We start from the raw sequence: 27,516 nt of genomic DNA, 5'->3' as shown, positions 1-27,516 counted from the left end.
TATCACAACGTTCGACAGATTAGGTTTCATGTTTGTATACAGATGCGTTATAAAAGACGTGTCTGAAAAAGAAAGATACTTTTCGGACAACCTAATACATTTACTTGAAAATTGTAATTGATAAAGAAAAATATCCATAGAAGGCAACGTAACCTAGGAAAATAAACCATGATAACGTACCTCTTAAATTTTAATGTACGATACTAACATAGAAAATAATTTAAACGTTTCTTTGAAATGCCGGGCGTATTTTTAGCCTTGACAGTTTAATATAAAAATATTTCAGAATCATTACGATTCTGACGTGATTATGACGACACTGTGACGAATTAGATAAACAAGTATCCTTAGGTATTGCTACTAAATTATGCGCTCCAAACTGCAACAATATAGCGTTCCTTCTCTCATTGTTCTTACACAACGAGAGCATTGAGTATGAAAAGAGGAACAGCATGTTACAAAAACACCCTACTCGAGGGGTATAATCATCTTGCATGTAATAGTCCTCGGTACAATTAGGACACGAATAATTTAATGGCTAGCTCGCGACTATATTTTATGAAATCTTATGAAATAACGCGGTTTCACTAAACAACGATGGGAGATGTACGTATAAAAGGCGTTGACACTTTTGTATTCCTGCTATACGCGAGTTGATTATGCGGGCATTAAAATGGGTACGTAGTTTCTTGAAAACAACTCAATAAGTATCACTCCGTGTTTAAATATTCGCTAATTGTCCACATACGCAGTTAAGGATAGTGCTGTTGATCAACTACGCCGCCGGAGAGGGTCTACGGACGGCTCGGCAAGCCGGATATACTTACAACATTCCCACAGTACCATTTACCTTGCCTGCACCTAATTACGGCCCACCGGCACCACCTCCATCACCGCCAAGTTATCCCTATTCCACCCCATTGCCACCATCTTCTAGGCCGGATTATTCTTATCCCGCACCAGCCCCTGCACAGCCGCGTTACTCATATTCTCCACCACCAGCACCTCCTCCGCCTCCTCCACCTCCACCATCTCCCCCTCGCCCTTCTCCAACACCTACTTATTTACCACCACCGCCGCATCCGCCGCCGCCTCCACCACCACGACCACCGCCACCGTCACCTCCACCACCACCACCGCCGCCGCCACCTACTTATTTACCGCCATCGCCGCCGCCTCCACCACCACGACCACCGCCACCGCCACCGCCACCGCCACCTCCACCACCACCACCGCCGCCGCCGCCGCCTCCACCACCACGACCACCGCCACCGCCACCTCCACCACCACCACCACCACCGCCACCGCCTACTTATTTACCGCCATCGCCGCCGCCTCCACCGCCACCGCCACCGCCACCGCCTCCTCCACCACCACCACCACCACCGCCACCGCCGCCACCGCCGCCACCGCCGCCTCCACCACCACCAACGCCTCCAACACCTACTTACTTACCGCCTTCGCCACCGTCACGGCCACCACCTCCGCCTCCTTTGCCTCCACCAGTGTCGCCAATCTACTTGCCTGTCTCAATATCGCCTCCGTCAATACGAGTTTCTACACCAGCGCCAACTTATCTACCACCATATGGTCAGGAAATCCAACAACTTTCTCAAGCACCCGTCACTTACGCATCAAGCACCGCATCTGCAATGTCGTCCAATGCGGTTAAAATAATTGGACCAGTCGGACCAACGGTGAATAATTACGGAGCATCTAACGCAGCATCGTTCGCAAGTTCTTCGGCTTCTAGTCCGACATATGACTACTCGACAGCGCGTCCTACGACTATGGGATACAATTATCCTACGCCAGCTCCTCCCGCCAGCTATCCTGCCCCAGGTCCTCCCGCCAGCTATCCTGCCCCAGCTCCTCCCGCCAGCTATCCTGCCCCAGCTCCTCCACCTGGCTATCCTGCTCCAGCTCCTCCACCTAGCTATCCTGCTCCAGCTCCTCCACCTAGCTATCCTGCTTCTGCTCCTCCGCCCAGTTATCCTACGCCAGCTCCTCCACCTAGCTATCCCGCTCCCGCTCCTCCACCCAGTTATCCTGCACCAACTTCTACTCCGATTTCAAAGTATAGCTATTCTCCCATCTCTAGACCCAGTTATTCTGCATCCGCTCCTCCACGTAGTTATCACGTAACACCACGCCCTGGTCCACGTTATCTACCTCCAGTCTCTTAGACTAGTTATCCTACACCAAAATCTCGACCTAGCTATCCTGGTTCAACTAATCTGGTTGAGATCCCCGACCTAGTTACCTTTTTCCATCAGAATGATTATGCCGTTACTTTGCTGTTATTTAGTATCATATCACCAGTATTCAGTTACCAACTTATCCTGTATTATCGTAAAAATAATTGCAGATTCTTTCTCTTTCTATTTATCCTAAGGCTGCTTGCAGTTAGAATTATTCTTTATATACCAGCGTATTTGTAATGCAATTATAGATGATATAAAATATAAAATATGTAGTATTATTGTTGAAATCAGAATAGAATTTACTATATAAGGTTTTTACATTTGTAACTGTAAAAGTGTTTATTCTTTTAAACGTAATATGTAGGTGGTTTGTGCAAACATTTAGTCGGATGTGATGTTATATCTATGTTGTATCTATGTAGTCTTTCTTATAATATATGCCAACTTTATAAATTTCTTAGAATTTTCGTCATTGTAAGATAGAACTTTTGTATCCAATTAATACAAAAATTAAGACAATTATACGGCACTTTTACGTTAATTATTCATTTTACGTCCTTAATAAAGAAATCACTTAAAGGTAGATGCTAGTCAAAAGATTATGGAACGGAGAAAGCGAATTAACTATATACATTCATTTATCAACAAAACCAAATTTATTTTAAATACAGTTTGTACGATAGCAGCTAATACGACTACAATGAATATCACAGCATTTTTCTCAGGTAGACATTCTAGATGTCAGTCAGTAGCTTAACATCATTAACCATCTAAATACTACGCTTACAACATAATTGAGTAGTAAGTACATGATGAGTACTCATCCCAGTTAATAAATCTCCACTCGAACTTGCGTATAGCTCGTATTAAACAAACATGTGTTTTTTAAACAAAACATAGGTGAAATCCGCGCTACACTGACAAATAAATTGAACAGCCATGATCCGAAGTGTTAGCGTACTACATCTAACAGGATATGACTATGTACAGTAATCTGTTACAATTATAGTTATAATCATCATTGATCTTTATGATTCTGATATCATAAACAAAGGCGCATTTAAATGGACCAATCTTTTTTTATAAAAGTCGAGTATAATTCCGAACTATAATTTAACACAAACCGATAACAAAGATTAACACGTACGTTTCTTACTCTTCACTTTACTACTTAACTTACTGTATATTGCAACGAATTTGATTATTTAAATAATTGATGTAAGCTTATCATAGTAGAAACACAACGTTTACAAATCAATTGTTTATAGAATAAAAAAAATTAATGATTCTCATTAGTCTAAAACAAAAGTTAGTAATAGTCAACCAATATCACAATAATCATCTTAAGAAAATAAGTTCATTTGCATAAGAATAACGAATACATGAAAAGAGAATTGCTATGTTGATTATAAATCGATCACTGGTATGTAAATTTTCGTTAAAAGAAAATACATTGATTGTTTATATCAAACTCGTCGAAAATGAAATGTGATAGTTACTAATCTATATTACAATGGCGAGGAATCGTAAAAACGTGCTTTATCGTACATGAAATATATACATCGTCTTTTTACTTGCAAAAACGAGAAAAGATAATAATCACTCTTCAATGAATTTCATTTTAAAAAATGAGATATAATGTGATTTTGATGATTGTCCGTGATTGATTTCTCGAATTTCTCATTCGTCTCCGGTTTCCGTTAGTCTATCCAGGCAATCGTACGACTTCGACTGAATGATATATCTGTAATATAAGTAATTTCTGGTTAATATATGGAAATATATAATAAAATAGAAGTTCGGAGAAGTTAATTTTAAATTCGGTACTAAATTTAAAGGTGAATTATATTTGTTATTAGTTAAAAATGACAAAAGGCAAAGATCTGTTACGTAAGGAGAAAGCAATGGCGATAGATAGTTGATTAAAGAAGCAAAGCACCGAAACTAACCCACGGTTATATACACCCAAATTCTCTCTATCGTTTGTAACCCGACCGTTTGTGCGTGGGGTCTCTACGACCCACGTGAAGAATCATTTTCCCAGCTTTGGCAGCCTTGAAGCATTGCAACGCTTTCGCGTGCGTCAATCCGTCCATCGAAATTCCATTGATCGCTAGAATCTCGTCTCCGATTTTCAAAGTTCCTTCTTCGGCCGCCTGGCCACCAGCCATGATATCCTTCACGAAAATACCCATGGATCCTTTGTTACTATCAGATCCACCTACTATAGAAAATCCTAATTTCTTCGGAGCACCCTTTTCCAAGGTGATGGTCAACAAATTCATGGACAAACTAGTCGCCCTACGCGAACAGGAAACCGGAATGATAGCTCGCTTTCGTACTACCTGAAATTTTCTCATGCCAGTCATCTTTTCGCTAGGTTCTTTTCTCACAATTGCTTCACTTTCGCTTTTCGTTCGTTCCATAGAATTCGCGGATAAGTTCGTGCCATCCTTCATCAGGGCATCGATTATTTTACACTGAGAAGGGGTTTCTTGTCGTACATTTATGGAATCGGAAACATCAACTTCCATTTTTTCATTCATTTTTTCTTGTTTCAGCGTCCACACCTCGGAGTCGCTTCGAGTGCGTACAAGAGTGTCGCCCCACGTGTCACCTAGCTCTTCACCGAAAGCGAAAGCCGGTTCTCTGGCTATTTGCAATTCCACTGTTCCCGAACATGTTTTTAACGCGCTTCTAGCTTCGAGGATCGACATCCCACGTAGTCTACGTCCACAAACGCGAACGATCTCGTCACCGATTCGAAATTGCTTCGATTTAGCTGCCACTCCATTTACGTCCATCTTTGAAATCACATAGAAAGGTCTAACAGCTTCTTTCCTTTCTACAGAAATGCCAAGGTTGCCAGATTTCTCCACGAACAATTTCATAGTCTTTAGCTCTCGACGAACCAAGGTCTTCGCTGGTGTTGGTGGAATTGACGTTGCATGATCGACTTTAGTTATTTGTTCAGATTTTTTTATTTTGTTTCTACAATGGACAACCTCAGGATCATCCGGCCCCATGTTTGACCGCGATCTCTTTGGACTGTAGTACTGCAGGGGGCTATTGACAAGTGTCGCGCAAATTTTCGTCGCTGGTGGACTATCCTTGCACGGAGATGCCGCGTTATCCAACAAACTCAACACGCTGGAGTCGATGCACTTCCGAGACTTTAACGGTATCTGAGACTTTTGTAAATTCTGCACCCTCACCGCTTGCGACAATTGCAGTGTTTGTTCCGGCTTCGCGAACAACTTTCTCTCTGGTATCTTCGACAGTTCTTTGCTCATAGGTATGGTCGAGGATGTTCTTTTATCTTCGAAATTTCCACTCGAAGATACTTTCGACGTTCCACCGTCGCATCTTTCTGACGTAGATGCTGCGTTGCTAGATTTTGTTTGTCCGACCATACAATTCACAGAATATTCCGTAAATCCTACGAAAGTATCCTCATCGCAACTGTCCGTGCTGTCTCCATCTGAAGCTACTGCGGTTATATTCGTCGTTGCCGATTCGCTTAATAAACTTTTGTTTATGATGACGGTGTTCTCGAGACGAGAAGGACCCGACTCGTTTTCTTCAGTTCCCGTTGTCACGTCTTGTTTTATCGGTGTGCTGACTGGTAACGATAAATCGATGCCATGGTAATCGTCCGACGTTATGGAGAAACTACGGAGTTTTAACATCGGTGGAACGGAGTTCTCACTGTCTGGAGAATCGGCGCCAGCTCGCGTGCTGTCGGAATCGTAACCACTTTCGTCACATCCTAATCGCAGATTGCTCATCAGCTCCTCCAGGCCAGTCGCTGAGTAAGGTCTGTGATTGTCGGCTCTGTAACTGAAAGAAGAAACTTAGAAGAAATAGTCTCGAGAAATGTAAGACTCCATAGCTAAGCGCACCGAGTAAAAGTAGTTTCTTAGTATGCTTAAATAAGTATGTTTAAATATAATCAATGGCTGCACAATCAACCAACGAACATGAACAAGATCTGAAAGAAACCACTCACCTGTCACACTCACTACCACTTGCGCGAACGTTAAACAGATTTCTCTTAATATTGCTAAGATGGTTATTGAAAAAGTCTCTGGTTTGCGTGGAAACACTACTCTTGCCATCATCCATCGTAGTCTGACTCGTATGTCGTTTTGGACTCGTACTTCTGACTTTTTCCAACGTTTCTCTCGCGAAAGCCGTTCCTTCTCGAGTCTTAAGCATATCCTGGTTCTTCAAAATATAATCTAAAACTCGGTGTTGTTCCTGGAGGTTCTGGATGCTGCGACTGAGCTGTTTCTTTTTCTCGTGAAGTATCGTTCCGCGATCTAGTCGACTATCGTCCAAGCTCCTACGAAAGGAGACATTCTTTATGGCACCCTCGCTCAAAGCCTTTTCCATCGGATAATGACTGATGCAGGTAACATCCTCCTCTTGTATCGTCACATTTCTAGCTGACACGTCGTTGTTCAAGTAGCCGCTACCTCGCTCGCTGCTTTTGAACAAATTTCGTAACGATTCCACTCTGGAAATTCTCTTTGGCTTTGGTAATTCAGATGAACCACTGATACCCTGGAAATCACGATTTCCATCAAATTAGATATTTAGCATTAGATTGAAAGAAGATGCGAATAAATACGTGACTCTGTATATAATTTTTATCCGTAACATATTTTCTTCAACTACTTAAAAGATTTCAATGTAAAAGGTACAATAATACAACTATGTGATAAAAATTTGCTTAAGTATAATACGATACATGGCTGAAAAAAGGATACTCAAAAGGATCAGACATAGCCAATCAAGTGGTAAGTAACAAGTAAGCGACTTACTTTTTTTCGTACGTGGAGAAATCCTCGTGGATACTCTGCCGCTGTGGCAACAGCAGAAAGTAAGCAACTTACTACTAAACGTTTAGGGCACGTTCAGTAATGTAATAAAAGGGTTTAGTCGAGTAGATCCAAATTTTTAGATTTTCTGTAGTAGTTTAGATTTTCTCAAGTAGGAGAAAAGAAGAAAATATAGGCGAAAATATGATTATAATGGTTTTATTAATATAACTATAGGTACATTATCAAAAACATATTGTTTAAACTTTTTAAACTCTAACGGTTAAACAATACACAACTAATATCAAATAATTAATACTATAATGATAGAAAAATATTCTGCCATAATATCGTACATATATTTGCTTATTAATATTCGATAGAAACCAAAAATTTAATGATTTTACTTGTTTTCTTCAAGCCTTCCAAAAAAAATCTTTCTACTTAGCTGATTTAAAAAAATATCCGAGATTGTTGGAAAAACAGTTTGTGCCTATAAACCAGTATAATTACCAAACTCCCTAGCATTGAAAAATGTAAATTTGGACTGCGACCAATTGCGGCTTACTTGACCAAAAAAATCTAAACATTTGGATCGGCTTAGCTGATCGTTTCACTAAGCTACTCGACTAAATTTCAGTGTTCAAAAACTGCATTATATTAAATTCCTTGTTACTTACCTACCGTAGTGGCAATGTCTGAATCAGCTTAGTTATCGAGTCAAATGAAATGAACGAAGGTAACATATTTACGTTTTCTTTCTCGTCTGTTACACCGCCTTTTCGATTCGGGCTCCATCGTCTCCGTCGGCCCGAAACCGAAAGCAATTCGGAGCTGTCCGATCTCTTTAACTGATCCCACCTTCGACCTACTTTTCTGCCCCATGTCGAAATTCCTGTGACGTAAACCAGATTCGATACGTTAATTCTCATTCTACGCCGTATCCTACAGTTTTACTACGGTATTTAGTCGTTACCTTTTCGATTCGAAACGCAAAATTCTGACGATGACGGTTTCAAGAACGGCGAATCACTATCGTCTTCCTTCATGGACATCCGACCTGATCCATCGTTTTCCTTGTGCAGTTTTTTACTACTTCGACCGAAATTTTCCTCCGCCACTGTCAAAGGCGCTGTTCCATCCTGAGATAATGGAGTAGCCGAAACTAGCTGTGGGCTGGTATCAGAACTCTGTCGTTTGAACAGACGCATCGCGATAGCCTGAAAAAATGGTGATATCGAGATTACATAAGCGAATAGATACGACTGACCGCAACCGAATAAGTTTCCTCTTGTAAGATATTCATGACTTGCAACTGCTGCGCTTTTATCGATAAACGATATATCGTTATTAACAACTAAACGCAATTTTCATGTGCCTTTATAAATAATTAATATTATATATAGAAAAAAAGTACTAATCTAATATTAATATAAATACATTTGTATTTATATACATCTTGTATTTATATACATATTTATATACATCTAACTATTAATATAAATACATTTGTATTAATACTCTAGAATTCGTATGAAAGTTAAAAAGAAATATAGAAGAAGAAACGGAAGAAGACATTGTACCAACACTCGAATCACAATGAACAAAGAGACGCATAAAGTTTAGCAAAAGTTCGGATCATCGATCGATCATTTTCCCAGCATTCCAAGAACGTTTAGCAACGTTTCCTATAGGTATCGGTCTGCGAACGAAAAACAAGTCTCTCTCCTACTCGCGCCAACTTTATCACTACACCACGCTTTTACGCCTTAACGGCTACGGTCGAAAGTGCGTTACCCGTTCCCAGCTTCGAGTTACATCCACCCATATCGAGCGTCTCAAAAACGAGCGATCGCTTTGCCCACGGCCCTCTCTCAAGTTCCAGCAACGATCGCGTTCATGCACCACTTCCTCCTCGATGTCTCTCGTGCGAACAACGATTAATAATAACCGACGCCCTTCGTCATTTCATGCCGCGATCTCTCTTCGTATCTCGATCCGTTTTCTGCGATATTCCACCACGCGTTCAATGATCGCGACCGCGTTTCTCTTTTTTACGATTAATTATTTCCACTGGCTCCGGTTAAACCTATATGACTGAGATAAATAACTTGCTCGCTTTCATCCAATCATCATACAGGCCGAAGAGTGAAAATATAAAATTAATCAAAAACAAACATGTAAAAACCAACACGACGCGATTCTTCGTAGAAAAATAAAAAGGATATAGAATCAAACTTTTTCATCCTCGGCTTAGTTTTCGAGGAAATCGAGTTTGAAGATTTATCAAGTATACTTGAACATGGTTAATTCTAAACTGGACGGGACTACTTACTTAAATCGTCAAGAGATCATTCCACGTATGAAAGTAAGTCGAATGTAGAATGCAATTGTTCCACAAGACGCTTTGCTTCCGAGAAAAAATTAGAGAATTGAAAATTTATCATACACGTGTACTAGCCCGATTTTTAACTAAACTTGAAAATAAAATTTCTATTTCCTTGAAAATGAATTTTCTTAAACGGAAAAATGTTATTCTACATTTTCTTATTTTATTTATTTTCATACGTAGAATAACCTCCTGTCGATTATTTACTGCCCACCCTGTCCAGAATTAGCCACGTTCAAGCATAGTTGATTTTCAATTTTCAATTTCGGTTTTCTGGAAAACTCTACCGAGAAAAGAAAAAGTTTGATTCTGTATTTTTGTTTCCACAAGGAATCGCGTCGTGCCAGCTTTTACGTGTTATTCGATCGGAACTTGTATATCTGGATACGAAATGGAATATTCTACAAAATATCAGGCTCGATAGAAATATTCTATACGCGATTAATCAAGAACCCACGCTTAGTCCGAAGTGAAAGGTCAGTATTGAATATTAAGGATATTACCAATATACATTTAAACCACGTACCACGATATACTCAGAAGATACTTTACCATGATTATTTCTATTAATCATAACCGACGAGAATTAATACGACCACTGAAAACCGCGACGTTAATGTATATTAGTAACATTGAGATGAAAGAGCTTCTTGTAGTTTATGAGGCTGCTAGAGGTATTAAGCATAAGGTATTAAACATAAATTTTCACTGATTCAAAAAATCAACAAACAAACAATTGACAAAAATAAAACAGAAAAAAGCGTATTATTTATGTCACCGTACGAAGCAACGCAATTTAAGAATTTATGGGCCATTAAAGCGATCGGTGAACTGTTTCGATTTGTTTTGCACATCGTTTAAAAATATTGCCCATATGAATTGCATTCGATGTAAGTAGATTTCTCGGCGTTCATTGTTAAATATATTTATCCTTCTAACGCTCCGAATCAAAATTATCCTTTACTGATCAAATCTCAAGGAAAAATTTTCAAAACGCTGCTCAATTTCTTTCGCCAATTTATTCTGATTTGATACGTATCACCCGTTATATAGGCAGCACCGGCACAATGTTCTAGGATTGGAGAAGAGGGAACAGGGTGTGGAGACAGGGAAAAAAGCGCATGTAGCGTTGCCCACGTGTCTCGGCCGGCCGTATAAGTGTATATCACATAGAGCACATGTCGCGACGAAGTGGCGTGCATTTTTCCTAGACGAAGCGCACACGTACGCGACGCGTTCGAGACGTTCCATGCATCCGGTCGCAATTACGACGCTCTTCGAAAGATCGCCGTCCAACGATTCGCGTCAAATAAAGTCGACCAACTATAGCTGCAAACCAAATCAAATCTGTACCTGTTCGAATATTACGCGTTAGCTTTTCTTAAAGTGAGAATTTATCATTTTCATATCAATCACTGCTGCATCAACTGCTGGTGAAAACGTAATAAGATCTTTTTACGTTATCATTACCGGTTATTTACAGTCAGTCTGATTCAGTTCATGTCCCAACTGCTGATAATTCCAACGAGTACCGCGCATTTCTACTTGACGTTACGCTTAGTTAATTTATATCTCAGGGTGTTCCGTAACTTTCCATACCTATTTTACAAAATTAAAAATTAACTCGAGCTTTCTCCGCGAGTACGAGCGCTCGGAGCCACGATACGGACGAGATTAGCGCATTTTTTAATCGAACGATAAACAATATCAACGAGTATTAATAAAATCTCTCTCGACTTTCGCCAGACTATATTTGAGTTATATATCGCTTTTCAAACATATCATTAGCTTACGGTCGAGACAGACGTTTCAGATTGCAAAGGTAATTACCATTTTTTGCCCACGAGTTATAAATCTTCTTGCGCTTCCTCGAGTCGAATTAAGGCGTCTAATAGCCTTTTTTGAAACGAACATTATACTTATAATACAAAACATAGAATACCGAGACCTTTGATTGCGGCAAATCTACCAGTCCATTCGATACGGCCGTTTCAACACGAATCTTGATTTTCACAAAAAATTCAGATAATGCTTGTAGTTATATGTATATAGCTCATATATTTAGCGCAACTTTTAATGATCACACTACAAATGCCACGATATAAACGCAAACGCCTATATGAAACAACAATTCCCAGCAGTTTGAGTCCTCGCTAGGTGTAACACGTCAAAAGCATCGCAAACGTCTTTCTAATCCACGCCATTACAAGTAGACAAATCGAGAGATATCACCTTCGTTTTAATTCGTCCCTTTGCCCAAATCCTACGAGCGACGTCAAAGCTGCTTCCACGTCTCTCCATCCTTCTCCCTTCTCTCCAGCCTTCTCTCGCGCTACAGCGTCCGAAACCAAAATACCGACCCATCCTCTGTGCAACTTCTCGCGGAGAATCACAGTAGCGCGTATCGAACTAACAACGAACAACGCGATCGTTCTCATAAACCCGTTAGATCGTCACGATTTCATGGAAACACAGCAACGCGTAACGCGACTGACCAAAGCCACCGATTAAATCTCGTCGAGTTACAAAGAAAGAAAAACAGCACCCACGCACCGTTTTAAGAAAAGCCAGCGAGGTAGAACGAAGCCGGACACGATGCACCAGCTGATTGGCTTCCTCTTCGACTCGACTTTTCATTCATACGATCGTGCACCGAAAACTCGCTTCCACACCCCCACCAGTCAGCCACGAGTCTCGCCCCCGCCTGTTTCTCCTTCGGAAATAGATTCATCATCAGGATGTCGTCCCGAACACCGGAAACGGCCGCTTCCTGTCGAGCCAGCTTCCCGTCGCGCGTTCGTCTCTCTTCCACGCTCTCGTTTTTTCCGCCTGTTCTAGCTTTTTTCCGCTTCCCACGGAACGTATATGTAAGCATCGGTCCGCTTTCAAGAACGAATATCTGTCGTTTATCAAACAGTGAGCGAAGTTTGCGGTTCGAATTTGCAGGTCGGGTTTACGGGCTGAGCCACAGCCACCAACTGGCTACTCACCTATTTCAAGGTAACATAACGGTGCGAGATCATAGGTGACGCGAGATGCATTACAGTTACGGCCGGGTGCATACCGGACTTTATTCCAGTCGACGTTTAGACGTGCTTTGGACATGCCTTCGAAGAAGCCGCGTGCGTACGTACACGCTGGCAGCTCGTGCGAAAAATCTGCCTGGAGTAGACACACTATGGCCGCGTGTCTGCACAGGCTAGCTATACGCTGTAAAATATGAAATACGACGTATGGCACGGTTGCACAAGTTCCATGTCCCAGCCCGAGTCTCCAGATAGTTATTAACTAACGAGACGTTGAGACGATCCGGTAAAATTAACGATTACGATTTAGTTCTCTACCTTATAGCGAATTACTCAAATATCGAATTGCGTATTTGAAACGAGATCGAGTAACATCGAGTAACAAGCATATCTTTGGGAAACTTCATGAAACATGAATTTAATAAGGAATTTTTGTAACTAAAAACGTAGTGACGATACATCGATGTTATAAAATTAAAGATGTATGCGCAAATAAATAGAGTTTTTCTCAAGTTCGTCCATAAATTTGTGTTCACCGAGGGAAGTCAATGGTGCATGATGGCTGGAGCAGGGGTCAAACACGAAAACTCATCGAACGGTGTGTTAGCGGCAATATTTTTACGCGTTACATCCGCTCGGATACGTGGTTAGCCTTGCATCCTTTGGCTACAAACGGAGGAGCAAGAGGTTAAAAGCAGCGTGCGTATAGCTGCATGCATTTGCATGCTGCTGTGTAGCTGCGCTATTAAAACCAGCGAAAGTAAGTTGACCATAAAATGTGGGTGATTGGGTCTCTGATCTTCGACAGGCGCGCAAAGAAAAAATCGCGCGAGAAGATCGCGATAGTCGTTTATTCGCGAAACGTACAGCCCAGTCCTAAGATGTCCCGTTACTAGCCAGCCACTGATTCGCTCCTTAGCGTTGACGACTATTCTATTTTAAAGACTACGTATTATTGTACTTTCCACGTAATAAATGAAACTTTGGAAATATCGAATAACTTCGATAACGTCTTCTTTTTTATCAAAGAGAGGCAAGAGCAAAGTTAAGGTTTGGTCGACCGTTATTTGAATTCAAGATTTCAAAAAAATTTTATTGTCAGGTATCACAGTATGGAAGAAATTGAAAGTATGTAAACCATTATTTGCCGAAGGTAAGACGAAAATAGCTCCGTCATTTGATTGACTTTCACAGCTTGCAATACGTGAGAATATGAATGGTCGCTGCAATTGATGATGAACGTGCATAACTTGGTTTAAAATACGGCTGCCGTCCTTCGTTAGAACCCATTGTCTATTTTGTTTTAAAATATAATCACCGTTTGCAATAGGACTCGAGGAAATTATTCTAAGTCGAAGTACTGAGCTTTCAAGTAAACTTTAGCCAAGTAAAAGATTCCAAAAATTATGTTTCGCGTCATTAGGGAGCAACGTTTCAACGCTTTTAACCCAACAACTTTCACTCGATACTCTTTTTCCCCATCACTTTCCCCATGCAGTTTCAATTCGTTAACAACTCTCGTAAATTTCGATATCATTTACCAAAATTCATTTTTTCGACGTGATACGTAACGCTTCTCGCTGTACGATACATAATTCATAATTCATAACATAATCCTAGTTTAATTTCTAATTCTTTGTAATTCTAACATAACCATAATTTGCGATCTCCTCTTCTATATTTGCCGCAAAAATGAGGATCTCTGCGTGGACGATGACGAGTCCAGAAAACGCATCTTTCCTTTTGCGAATTCGAAGAACCGGTTCCATTTTATTGCTCGATATACTATCCGATGTTAACACACGGTTACTGCATCCACCATGTATAAGCTAAAGGATAAATCGATATTCGATTCGATGATTCGTCGTTATCCATGAGACAACCAGCCGAACGAAATCGGTGCCACGGTATTTCGGTCGTCTTCCTTTCTTGGTTTTAATCTTTTATTTGTACACTATATTTTCATTTATTTGGACCGTAGAAAGTAAAACTATGAGATTTCGAGCGTCCTCGAACGGGCTCGTCGTCTGACACAGATTCATGATTTCGAACATCGACCGCTTGTCCTCGACTGGTCTTTTTTTCGAAAGAACTGCCATAGCCCACAGCGAATCGACTCGCGTAGAAAGCGGATTTGCCGATCCAAGAATCGTACCAGATCGGGGACTACGTTCTTCGTTTTTAATTTAATCGACGGACGAATATATTTTGGAATGTCGGATTGGAATGTTCACGAGGATCTAACGCTCGATAAATATGATTGTTCGCGGGATGTTTTTAAATTGATACAATCGATATATTTAACCGAATATGAAATACGATAAAATTGAAATAACAAAGGTTTAACAAACACCTTCCGTGGTTAAAAATAAGATACTTTTATTTCGAATCGCTTTGACATTATAGTTTCTTCGATCGCTTCCATACAGTGAATCTCGCTTAGAAATTCTTAGATATCGGAAATATTCCAAGATATTCAACCTCACTTTCCATATACAGTGCATATTTCTGCATACCAGCTAATCCAAGCAACGCTATCTTCGATAAATTTTAAGCAATGATAGAAATACAAGACTTCAAACTACTACATATTCCACTTCTCCTGTATTCAATCGCAGTAGTTGCTGAAGAAGAACTGGTATAAGTACGCGTTTCTTATATTCCTCTTATTTAACAGGCATGCCAAGTTTCACAGAAATCGAACACCCGGTGGACGTACCTCGTTAGTAGCCAGCACGATGGCAACAGAATGTTTGTGCAATCGTTCAGAGTAGTCAGTGATAATTACAACTTTTTACTTCAGCCCATTCCAAGCGAAGTACGAGGCGTTGAATGAACGCTGGCAAACGTGTTCCAGGAACGCGACGCGACGTGGTGTCTTTTTTTTAAAGCAACGTAAATGTGTACCAAACAAGCCAGCATTCTCGATCGCTGGGAATTTTCATCAACAGGCCTACATTCCGTCTTAAACGAACCAAATCTAATGCGATCATTCGCCCCGATGAGAATCGTGTCATGATCTAGAAGACACAGGCTGTCCCTGCGTTTAACTTTTAACTTACTTTTAACTTTTAACTTTTAACTAGGAAAAAGATCGAGTATTTCCATGAGACGGTAGTATTAATCGAGAAGGCAAATTTGATGGAAAATAGAAGTAGTTAAAATATTTTTTTATAGCTTGACGACTTATCTATTAATAAGCAATCTCTAATAAGACCAATCTTATCTGCAAATTATTTCATATACAAATTTCGACTCCATAAAGTTAATAAGTTTCCATCCTGACCATACGAAAAGCATAGGAAAAGCGATGTACATATTATCACATCCGTATCAGAACACATTTTACTTGATTGCTCGATTTCTTATACGACTCCTGTCATACAACTGGTACAAATCTTGAACGTGAAATCATGTTTTCACTGGTTGCTGTACGAAAGAACAGGGCAAAGATTCAGACACCGAATGGACCGTACACCATTTCTATAGAATAATGTTTATTTGCAAAATGCATACAAATTTTAAACGAAGAAGAGGTATTGGGCAAGAATGGAGGAACATGGCAATAGCAAAACGGACAGAGCGCTACCATTGACCATTGGAACAAATCGAGATAACTAGCGGCGCGTTTACCGCAATGAAAATTTGTCTCCTTGTCCTCTACTCGAATTCTCTGTTAACGGGATGGATGTTTTTATGTGGAAGAACCGGCTGGTACTTTCTTTCGTTGTGTACGAACACGTTGAAGAGGAGAGTGGGTCGGACGGAGATATCGAATACAAAGTCTAGAGAAAAAGAGAGAAAGTGCGAAAACGAAAAAGAGAAGAGAGATCAAAGAGATCTAAGAGTTTTCAGGATAAGCGAAACGCGATGAATTTATGTAAACTCACGAACCAGGATGTGGTTGTTTCGCGTTCGCCTTGTCCCGAGAACTCGAAAAACGAACAATGTTTGTTCCAACGTGGGAGAATCGCGGAAATTGTAGATGAGACGTGCTCGGCTTACGAGAATTAACGCGGCTGGTGTGAACTTGTAGGTATGCATGTAAAATATTACGTAGCGGCAAGATCGTTACCTGGCGATTCATTGTTGAGTATGTTGGTGGTGCCGGGTTATACGAGCTCGTCTTGAGCCCCAACGAAACCGGAAGTCCTCGCCAGGAACAGATCGGAGTTGCGAATTATGTAGTTCTTCGTATTAATCGATGATTGAATTTGCGAGAAACATATCGTAGAAGCGTTGAGTAATAGAACGAAGAAAGAAAGACGAAAAAACAATAAAAATTCCATGATTTAAACTACGAATAAAGCAAATTCAATCTCGTAAAATAAAAGATGTCAATTTTATCGAGACAGGGATTAGAAATCGTGCATGGCGGTACCATTACACGTGACAACTAAACGTCACTTATCGGTACGCGAATTTACATCATTGCCCGATAACCTGACAACAATCGTCAATCATCGCACGGACGATTCTGAAAGCAGTTTGTTAAAAATCAAATCTAACGGCAGCATGTACGCTGAATGGATTCGATGCAAACACTCGATGGAGAAAGAATATAATGAAAAAAGAAAGAAAAAGAAGAAAGGGAAAACGGATGGGACAATACGTTCAGCGTGGGAGAATCGTAGGCAACGTAGTGTGGCGAGGTGTGTACAAGAACGACAAAGAGGCAGGATAATCGACATCTGTTCCATAACACACTAGAAACCCTAACCATGGGCTTCCAAAGGACAGGTTCCCATAGGGGCAGGTATATACGAGGTCAGGTGGCCCTTGGCTGAAGACCTTTTTCAAGAGCTTCCAGCTTTTCCGCAATTATGTCGATCGTCGATGGAAATAACTTCTATTATTTGGTCGGGTACGTTGCACTCGTGTTTGCATAAAACTTTGGTGACTCATCGTCAGAATTTGCCTCGTAGTTACCGTTTTTGCACTTAAACCATTACTGCTACGATAGACTCCCTTCTCTCCCCACCCCCTACCTCTTTCTCTCTCTTGTCTGGTCACGTTTTCATCGAGATCTTATTCCGATAAGAAATATCAAACGGCAAGATAATGCATCCGCCAGTGATATATGCATTTACACAGAAAATGGTTGCCTCTGGCATTTAATTCTATCCATTGATCACGATTAGAATTTTTAATAAACGACGGAAGCCCCAGCCACCTTACATTTACGCATCGTCACAATAGTACCACGCACTAATTACATCCTACGTGAAATCATTAACCTAGCTTCCATTGTGCCATTGTGCTCAGCTTTTAACGAAGCGAGTTCTCAACTGCTAACTATGCACTGTAAATCTCCCTAAAGGAATAACGTATTTACGCAATTAACCAAACGAGCTATTACGTATTAACGTAACAAGTGCAAATACTGCGAACGGGTTTGTACCGGTATAACGTACGTTAATATCGTCATTATATCGTTACACTATCATTAAACAACAAATTCAATTATTATGTAACAATGCTACGTACGTTCTACGATTTTAATTCACTTAATTCTCGCGCAATGTATCTTCTCGTAACGTTTATTCAGACCGTGGCAAGTGGCTGCGAAAGGAAAGTTACAATACGCGTACGGATAATTTTATTTGCAGAGAAGCAACTCATAAGCATGACACGTGCTATAGACGCAATTACCTATCTTTACGGAATAAAGTTTAGCCTAGGGTCGTCCCATAATTATACCGTTTCGCGCTAATGATCGCTTTGTGTATGTGTAATTAAGAAAACGCATTAAATATGCTGGCGGAGAGAAACGATCAGCGTACCGTTCAGGTACGTTGCTTTCATGTAAAATGGCACAGTGGTACTTCTTTAATAGATCGATCCATTAAATCGAATGGATATCGTAATTCTGCTCTCGTCGTGGAATTTACGATGAATCGTACGATATGCGCCATTAATTTCGCTAGATGGATCGTGATACCTCAAATTTGAACAGCGATTATTACCTATTATTAGCATAGCTCGATGTAGGGCGTTTAGAACGCTGTATGACTAGAAATTTGTCAATCAAGAATTCTCAAATATAATAAAAAATATAATTTATATTCTGTCAATTAGTCGATAAAATAATCTAACACTTGGTTCATATGGTTTTTGTATTACAATGTTTCGGTAGTATTACCGGAAAATTTGCTTAAACTCGTAAAGAATCGTAAAAAATCACGCGTTCCAGGAAGCCCTTTTTAAGGAGTTTATTCTCGTTTTCGTTTGCTGTTGCCACGACTCGAGGGATACACGTTATAGACTTCAGTCATCGATTCATTTAGAAATTAATCTTTTTTCACAATTTGACAAATTATTTTAAAACGAGCATTTAAATTTCCGTCTCACGGGACTTAAGAACGGCAATGAAAATACAAATACTCGAAAAAATATGAAAAAATAATTAAAGTAGCACTATAAGGACAAACACGCAGCGGACAATGAAAATGCATCACTCTCCAATTTTTCCAAATATTCATGTAAAATAACGTCTGAGGCTAATAACAACAGTATAGCGAATGGCATGGAAAAAAGTAACGACGTAACAACGATAATGCCCACGCTGGAGAAACAAAATCACCAGTGTTTACTCGCAAAAGCCGCATAATTAGAATGTTGGCCCGCATTATAACGTTCATAGAACTGCACAATCAGTTTACTTGTTAATTATACGAGAAACACGACCGAGATTCAACGGATAAAGAACATGTATTACAGCATCTGAAGAAACTTAAAGGAGGTCCTGGTTTCTCAAATATATTTGAGATGCATCTCCCATGATGTTTCGCATAATTACAAGTCTCTTTATTCCGCTTAATTTCGTCCGATATCGTCTAACTGCTAACGTTATTCATAATTTCTACGACTTTCTAACGCATCTTTCAGCTTTTGATGAGCGTAACTTAATGTATCATAACATTAATCCTTTCGTCAGAGATGTTCATACTTTACACGTGGAAATAACAATTGTACGATTATTAAAATTGGGTTAGCACGTTCGTACAAGAGAAATATTCTGATTGGCAGTTTACGGTATATCTTATCGGTTACGAATTGCATCCGTTTTTGATAAATCTATAAATATAGAAAATTTGATCGAGAATTTCACGTGTAACGATTTCTACATTATTTGAATCGTCATTTGAATCAACGAACAGGCCCCACTTCGATCGATATCGCTATACAGTACCTATCTATTTCCAACACCGTCTGGAAAACCGTAAAGTATCTCCGATAAACACTTCACGAGTGTCGTGCAATTAGAACCCCCCTCCCCCGCTTTAATCTGGATAAATCCATTCTGATCCATTACCAAACGTGACCACACCTAGACCAACTGTGTGGCAGCCCTACCCTTTTATTAACGCTAGGAGCACCTGCGATAACTTCTCATTTGCTCCCTGTTATCTAGGGCCCGGATGACACACGTTCGTGGTTCCGCCAGAGGAAGGTCAGATGGAGATCACGAGATTAGATCGGGACAAAGAAGGTCGAAGAAGGGAGTCGAGACGAAATGGAAAGAGAGGAAGAACGAGCGAAGCGAACAGTCGCGGAATCGAGAAGGAGTCACGACGAAGCGAAAGCGGGACAAAGAGAAAGAGACAAGGCTGTAGAGAGAACAAGAATGAGAGAGAGGATGAAGAGAAAGAGGTGTATCAGCTAGCAGAGAGTTCGTTGCCCGATTGGCTAGCTTCGCCGTGCCTCTTCTTTGCCGTCCGCTTCATCCTTTTTTATTCACAAGCATTGAACACGCGTACACGGCCGCAGGTAGGTACATACAGGAGTGGCTGTTTCGTCGAGTCGTCGAGGATGACGTCATCGATCGACAAATCTACCCAGGTGAGTTCAGGTTGCCTGGCGAAATCACCGTTCGTTCTTTCTCCCCTTTGACGCCGATATAGAATAACCTGCATCAATACGGCCGACATTGATGCTCGCTTTATTTCAAAGGACATCCAAAATCGCCTTTGCGATATGCATAGCGAGCCAGCATCAGTAATTATCTCTCCGAAATCTTTCGGGCCTCCAGAGACCCGAAATTACTTAGATCTTTTTACACGGTCTTACAGAAAAAATTAAATTACTCGTGTTGAAGGGTGCAAGTCGAACAAGAGTTTAATCAAGACACGTTTATGTTTAGAAATATTCCAGGAAAGAATATATCATTCTTTACATTCGAGACATGCCATTTGGGAAATAGTTTAGGAATGTTACTGGACCGTCATAAATTATGATTTAACCAACTATAAGATCCCAACCTTTAACATTGGGAAAGCTATTCTTCGATCCAGTCGAAGCTCGTTAACGCAGAGCACACTAAACAAGATAAATATGACAAGCAGCTGAAAGCATGGAGCAATAAAAATCAGATATGGAAAGGAGAACGCTATTGCTACTCGCTGAGCTGGGTCTAATTGTAAGAAGACTGGATGAAACAAGGGGTCGCGATCGTCATTAACGCCCATACAAAGAGAACGTGTATCGTTTGATATCCGAGTTGGCAACCTAACAATAAGGATCAGCAGTCGTACAATACAATTTTCTCCAACGTAGTGTCGTCTTGCGCTTCCAACATAAGAAACAATCTCCCTGTCCCTACGTCTAACTGTAAGACCGTCCATTATACGCTCATTCATCATTTTTCTACATACAAATTGCCGTTCATTGTTCATCGCATAAGCTGCAAGCGACTTACCGGTTTAACATTTGAATCCAATCGATCTAGACGATGATCTATCGTTCCAAAAAGTCAAGAACGTCACTTTCAACCGGTATACAAAAATCCCTGTTTTTCATTGTGTAAAACGACAATGGTATTACATAATATCATAATCGTGATATACTTTATACCGCCTATTTTTATCGTACCTGTTAGAAAGAAATATTTTTTTCTTCGGAAAATCTGTTAGGCTATATAAATATCGAAGCAAAATATTTTTTGCGAAATGCGCGACCTCAAGGTAAACGGATTCGTAACTGATTCTATCGATTCAAGTAGCATCGTGCTTTGGAACACAATGTGATTACAACGGTTGCTCGGTGCAACGTTGAAAAATATTTACCAAACCATGTATAACCAATGTATATAGTGTCAACAGTATTATGGTTTAGTACAATTCTACTGTTTTGCTCTATTGTTTTGGCAAAATAGTTTTGTATATGTATATACAATAGTCGCTATATCTGTTTTAAAATAGTAAAATCACGTAAAAATTCTCTAATATTTCTTTCGTCGTAATAATAATTTATGTATGTTGAAATGATTCTGCTTTCAAAGATTAATTTTCATTGCTACATGGAATTAGCTACGTGTAATATTAAGAAAAAAATAAAACAGAAAAATGTTAACGTCAAATTTTTCAATCGCTTTAGTTACTAAAATGTTTAAATTAACTATTTGAAAATTTATCGTTCCGAAATTAGATTACATTTCAATTCTCTAGTAAAAAGATTTGCAAATGATTAAATAGCGGCTATCAGCATTATCGGTGAGATAATTTATAAGAATACCTTTCATGACGAGTGACAAATAATTCAAGTTCGTTTTCAATTTCGCGAATCCATGAATTCATTTCACGGAAAAGAATTCGCCTATAATTTATCGTCGGTTACTGTGATTATAATTAACGCGGATGTATTAAATGTATCTTCTATAATTTATACCATATATTAGGATGTACATAGGTAATTACCAAATCAACGACTCTTAAACACCTATCAATGAAACGCAGAAACGCATTTGTGTGTTTTTTTCCAGAAGAATAGTTAGAGATCATCGTTGCTATACTTTCTTAGAATGTAGGCTCAACTCACTTGCCTGTTTGTATATTCGATTTATAAGGACCTAACATGCTAATTATACGCGGTAAATCAGCTAATAAACTCGAAATTTTATTTTGTAGTCTTCAAGGCCAACCGTTTCTCGACATTCAGTTCCATGTAAACAATTTGCAAAGCGAAGAATTCCTATTCCTAGTCGAAACTGAAATTCCAATAAAAGGAAATCGTTCTTGGATTAAAATGACGCGTTTTTATACAGCGATATATCTATTATACGTTTCAAGAAACAAAAAATTCGGTAACGTTGAAATTATCAAAAATAAAACGAATCGCGAGATATTTCGCCAGTGCTTTGTTAATTGGTCGTGAGTTAACAAAGGAACTTCGGTTACTAGGCGAAGCTCCTCTTAGAAGCGAAACACAGAACAAAACTAGGGATATTACTTCTTGAAAATCTGCTACATAAATCTTTAAACAAGAATCCATATTTAGAACGCGTCTCTGTGAAAGCTCTCTCTTCGTACACGGAAACAAGAACTTTATGATGCTATTAACCACAAAGATAAAAGTTTCTTAATTTAACGTGAGATATTCGAACAGGACGAGAGGGCTAAAATTCCAGCCAGGCATTAATTAATGTCGAACTTTAGAACTGTTCGTGTAAACATCGATACAAACTGCTCTGAACGCGAGCCAAGTCGTTTGTAAATGGCCCAAAACATAGCGTTGCCGCAACAAAGTAGCACTTCGAACAAATTCAAAGTCAAAAGTTCCGACAAGCACATAAGAAAAATAAGAAAGAAACGTTTCTCTAATTATATCTTACAACAAACCAAAATACATCTGTATCCTATAATAACGCACAAATGAAAAAATAAATAACAATCTTGACAAATGTCAATCTTCGTTCAATATCAAACGTTTCTGAAATGAAATTTAATTATCAGAATAAAACGATTTACGAAAAATCCTAGGAAAGGTATGAGAAAATATAAGAGAAACTCACTTCTGACTAGAAGACGCTCCTCAAATGAAATGCATAATAAGAAAACACAAAACCAAGAATTGCGAGTATATCGCGAAGCACTGATTAAATAAACTTTGTTAACTTCACAAAAAAATAAGGAAACTTTCGAGATCCGAACTCGATCGAAGATCGATATTTCGACGCCGATTCACGCGATATCGAACTACGTATTCCTGATGTATCGAATTGACGAATCAGTCGCTAGAAGCGATCACCGGCACGACTCTGTCGAAACTGGCGAGTGGAGCGACAGCACCGAGAAACGCCAGGGTTGCCTACGCACCGATGCACGTGGGCTCTGGAGTGGGGAGTGTAAAGACATGGAATTGAGAGGGTCCGTATTCCGTAGTAGGTATTTGCGAATAGCGTTTTACTCGATGAAAACAAGGGTGGTGTAAAGTGTATGTAAATCATTCGTACTCTCCATCGACTGCCCGTTTTTCTTTTTCTTTTTCCTTTTTCGCGCTAGAACCGTTTCGATCTTATCAAACACTGCTATCTTTTTTCACTCTCGGGTGGACTTTTTAGTGGCTCAACTTTTATTACGATGTCACAGTTATTCCAAAGATCTTACTTATAATTAGAGTATGACAAAGGTTTAATTTCAGTTGTAATTATTTCTACTTTAAATATCGTTTACTGTGAACAGCACAATGGAACAAATAGGTTATCGCTTTCGGTACGAATGATAACAGCCATATCTCTATAATTACTTGGGAAAAGTATTGGAAGCAGTTTGGAATCTGTTATTATTATGATTTCTCCTTCGTGTGGAGCGTTTCTTGGACAATGCACGACCTATAGTTTTGCAACATATAAACAAAATTTTACGCCCATTTTCGACCCAAGAGTTCACGAGATACTCGAGGGATCGTCGAGTAACACGAATCGTCGATTCGGTCGACTTTTCACGAGTAGGTAGTATCGAAAGGTAGCTTGGACAGAACAAAAAGTATTACACGGTGGACAATACACGCGAAGTAGATTATATTTCAGTCCGTGTAACAAACTCGATTCAACCCGGTTCTAAGGCAGCTTTCAACGAGCTTATTGCCTGTGCCTGACTTCTCTAAAAGAAGGTGGAATACACGTAAGAAGAAGCAGAGGGGAACAGGTTTTAGATTCATTCACATCTCGCCGAGGCCTTGAGCTCGACAAAAAGCATTCTATGCAGTTTCTACCATAGGCTCATCCTGTATTCCTGCGTAGGTAAGAAAATTGTAGAGTTGGATTATACATAACACTTCATTAACTACATACGTGTCTTATGTTTTATACAATATAAACTACGATGTATCTCGTACAGCTACCAGCTCGGAAATGCCAAAAAAGCGACAGACGAGCGATTCTCGTCTTTGATCGTCGATCGTCTCGAATAACAGTAACGCTCGAAAACTCGAAACTTCAGTTCGCCACATTCTTTAACATCCTAACATTTATTCCGCCGATATTCTCAAGTTACAAACTCATGTGTCGTAAATATCCAATATAAACCATCTGCGGATTGATTCGTTATCGTTGTTCTTTTTCTCGATCGAGTTACGTTTCTTCGAAATTATGTAAATGCGATATTTAAGTTTTTCGAATACAAATCCGCACAAAGAAGCATAGTTGTTTACAGAAAAAGATATACATAGCTCAAAATGTACCTCGTTAGAAATAAATCATCTATTTCTTAAAATAATTTAAATCCCGTTTTAATAAAATAAATTTTTCATAAATATATAGAATATTCTTACTATTCTTACTTTTATTAGGAAGAAAAACTGTAATATATATCAGCTTCGTATGCAATATACCAACGATTTATACATCACTGTGTTATACGTATTCTCCCATTTGTATTGCACTTTGTTTAAAACCAAAAAACGCGATCGAACAAGATAATCCATTGCTGTGATCCAAATACCAAACATCCTATTATCGCAATGAAATAATTTAACAAATAGCTCAGCCCACGTTACGGAACGTCCATGCATAAAGATCTTCGCGAATCAAGCGAAAGAAACGTTGATCGGATATTCGTATTATCTGTTGTCACAAAATAATTGATTTACATATAAACCGTGATTGTTGCAAAATTTTCGACAGTTGTGATACACAAACGCTTGTTCACCTTTCGGATATCGAGGATCGAATGAAAGAAGGTCCAAATTTGGATCAAAGGTAGTTCAATTTTTCCTTCATAACGCACGGCCCTGAGTACATGCGCGCGTTATCTGGGGGCACTAATCTAAAATGTTCTAACGTGAGTTGCGTGGGTATAGAGTATGGACGAACATCGTCGCTTAAGAAACTCGAATGCCTACGCCTTTCTCACATGTGGTCAGCCATGATGAATCGGAGGATCCAAGCGATTTCGACGTTTTTTACGCCTATAGTTTGCGTAACTTGTACGAACAACACGAGATTGCCAAGGCTTGTTTAGGTCATCAGCATAGAACTCCGCTATCTTTGGACATATTTATTTCGTTCAAATTGTTATTAACAATAGGTAGAGAAATTGTACACATTTTCTTATGCATGTACGTATAGATTTCAGAAAATCTCAATCTTGAGATAACTTTACCTAAAATATATCGGATAAGATAGGGAATAATTTATTCTCTGATGATAAAAGACAAATGCTTTAATGAGTCATGCTCTGTTTATTCGCGGTTTATATCTGATCAAAACGTACACTGACACCTTTAACTAATTAAAATTAAGATCACCCAATTAGGCAGGAAATGCCCTGTTACAATTCTAATTAGGAGAAAACACTTCTGATAAGAGTCACGGGTTCTATGTAAAATGAGTTTGAATAAGATTATAAGATTATTCTGTGTATGCACAGTAGTTCGATTTATGCGTATGAATGTAAAAGTTTGTTTCAAAGAAAATATTATTAAAATATCAACGTAGATAGAACAATATTAAAAATTGTATTCGATTTGTTTTTAACTAAGAGTAGGGCTTCGTTCTATAATACTCGTGACATGACAGTTTCCTTATTTCCTTAATTACCCTTAGGATGATAAATGAATCCGATCATTCAATTTACAAGAACAATAACAAAATTTATTGTTAGCCGGAATGCTTCCTCTGTTTGTCATTAGCATAAACCGACAACTGGATAAATGTTCACAATGACATTACCGGCTATAAAATTTATTTTAATTTATTCAATCAGATTCCCAATCATAATTTTGATACGCGATAGATCTTCTGTCATACGTAAAGACTGATGAGATTTTCAAAAATCGAAGGTCGTAGATACTTTCTACTTTTCCTGACGTTAACATCTAAATAAGTAAACGGATCCATAAATAACAGAAATAACTGTAAGGAAGAATAGTTAGCAAATACCTGGATTTCGATAGTTCGAAATGGAGGGAGCCATTCATAAATCGTCGTATAAAAGGCTCTACCTAGATTATACCGCTCTGAACCTTTCGGAAATGCCGCATGCTAGGTATATCTAAGTTAAGCCGGTCATAAACGAAATGACATGTATTAAGGATCAAGTCAAACATCTACCTAATTACGGTTCACTAATTAAGAAGGTTAAGAAGGTTCACTAAGAATCAGTCGAGTTTATAAGCTGCTTATTTAGTTTTGCAGAAATAGTTGATGGTATATTACAGTATTGTACTCGGTACAATTTTGTGTCCCATAGGACTAACGTGGACAAATTTTTAATTCAGTAATTGGAAAAGAATTAGAGAAAGATCTCTGTGAAAAAAAAATTCACATTTACTGTTGTTTCTATAGGTATTGCAGGTAACAAACAACTTAAATTACGCATCAATAACGTATACCTTTATCAGTAAAGTTCAATATGGTATACGATAAAGTTTTATTATTCTGCTGTAAGCTACAACTAAAAGTTTATACATATACACTACGATCCTAGTTCCAAATAATCCTTTTGGTTACGTGGTGAGGTTACTTATCGCTGCGCTTCCACCAAATATCAAATCAACTCTAATTTATAGTTGTTCATACTCTTCTCTACTTTACTTATATCAATTCAATCATTCTTCTAATTCCCCAAAATTGATGTACGTAATTTATATATATTATAAATTTATAAATTTTCATCGAACGCGTAAGGTGGTAAAGCACGTTGCGTCCGTTGGATGATTCATTTTTGGGCTTATAAACAATAATTAGCAGGTTAAAAGTGAAAGGTGCCTAGGAAGGGGAGCAACGATAGACAGGTGAAGAGTCTCATAAACTACACACGTCCAACTGCTGCGCCGGATCTTACGCACCTTTAACT

General features: G+C 39.1%; 2 protein-coding genes across 6 annotated transcripts; one reads left to right on the top strand and one right to left on the bottom strand.

The window, feature by feature from the left end:
• Positions 1 to 659: 659 nt before the first annotated feature.
• On the top strand, positions 660 to 2,195 carry LOC126918155 (uncharacterized). The gene is made up of 3 exons (XM_050725797.1): positions 660 to 677; positions 753 to 1,213; positions 1,640 to 2,195. Exons 1-3 carry the CDS (start codon positions 660 to 662, stop codon positions 2,184 to 2,186), a joined length of 1,026 nt encoding a protein of 341 aa, XP_050581754.1. The 3' UTR covers positions 2,187 to 2,195.
• A 646-nt stretch (positions 2,196 to 2,841) lies between these two features.
• Positions 2,842 to 23,507, bottom strand: LOC126918342 (uncharacterized). Of its 5 annotated transcripts, XM_050726138.1 has the most exons (8): positions 23,232 to 23,507; positions 12,407 to 12,626; positions 11,970 to 12,315; positions 8,004 to 8,247; positions 7,780 to 7,922; positions 6,214 to 6,770; positions 4,200 to 6,044; positions 2,842 to 3,948 (listed from the first exon to the last, which is right to left on the bottom strand). In XM_050726138.1, exons 3-8 carry the CDS (start codon positions 12,051 to 12,053, stop codon positions 3,885 to 3,887), a joined length of 2,937 nt encoding a protein of 978 aa, XP_050582095.1. In that variant the 5' UTR covers positions 12,054 to 12,315; positions 12,407 to 12,626; positions 23,232 to 23,507; the 3' UTR covers positions 2,842 to 3,884. The 5 variants fall into 5 exon arrangements, with proteins under 5 accessions (XP_050582095.1, XP_050582096.1, XP_050582093.1 ...); XM_050726139.1 differs by lacking the exons at positions 11,970 to 12,315; positions 12,407 to 12,626; XM_050726136.1 differs by lacking the exons at positions 11,970 to 12,315; positions 12,407 to 12,626; positions 23,232 to 23,507 and adding an exon at positions 11,649 to 11,944 and having other exon boundaries at positions 4,200 to 6,038.
• Positions 23,508 to 27,516: the final 4,009 nt, after the last annotated feature.

Source organism: Bombus affinis, chromosome 7 (genome assembly GCF_024516045.1).
Source record: "Bombus affinis isolate iyBomAffi1 chromosome 7, iyBomAffi1.2, whole genome shotgun sequence".
NCBI lineage: Eukaryota > Metazoa > Arthropoda > Insecta > Hymenoptera > Apidae > Bombus > Bombus affinis.
The sequence above is the reverse complement of the archived record's forward strand: the minus strand, read 5'-3'. Positions and strand labels throughout refer to the sequence as shown.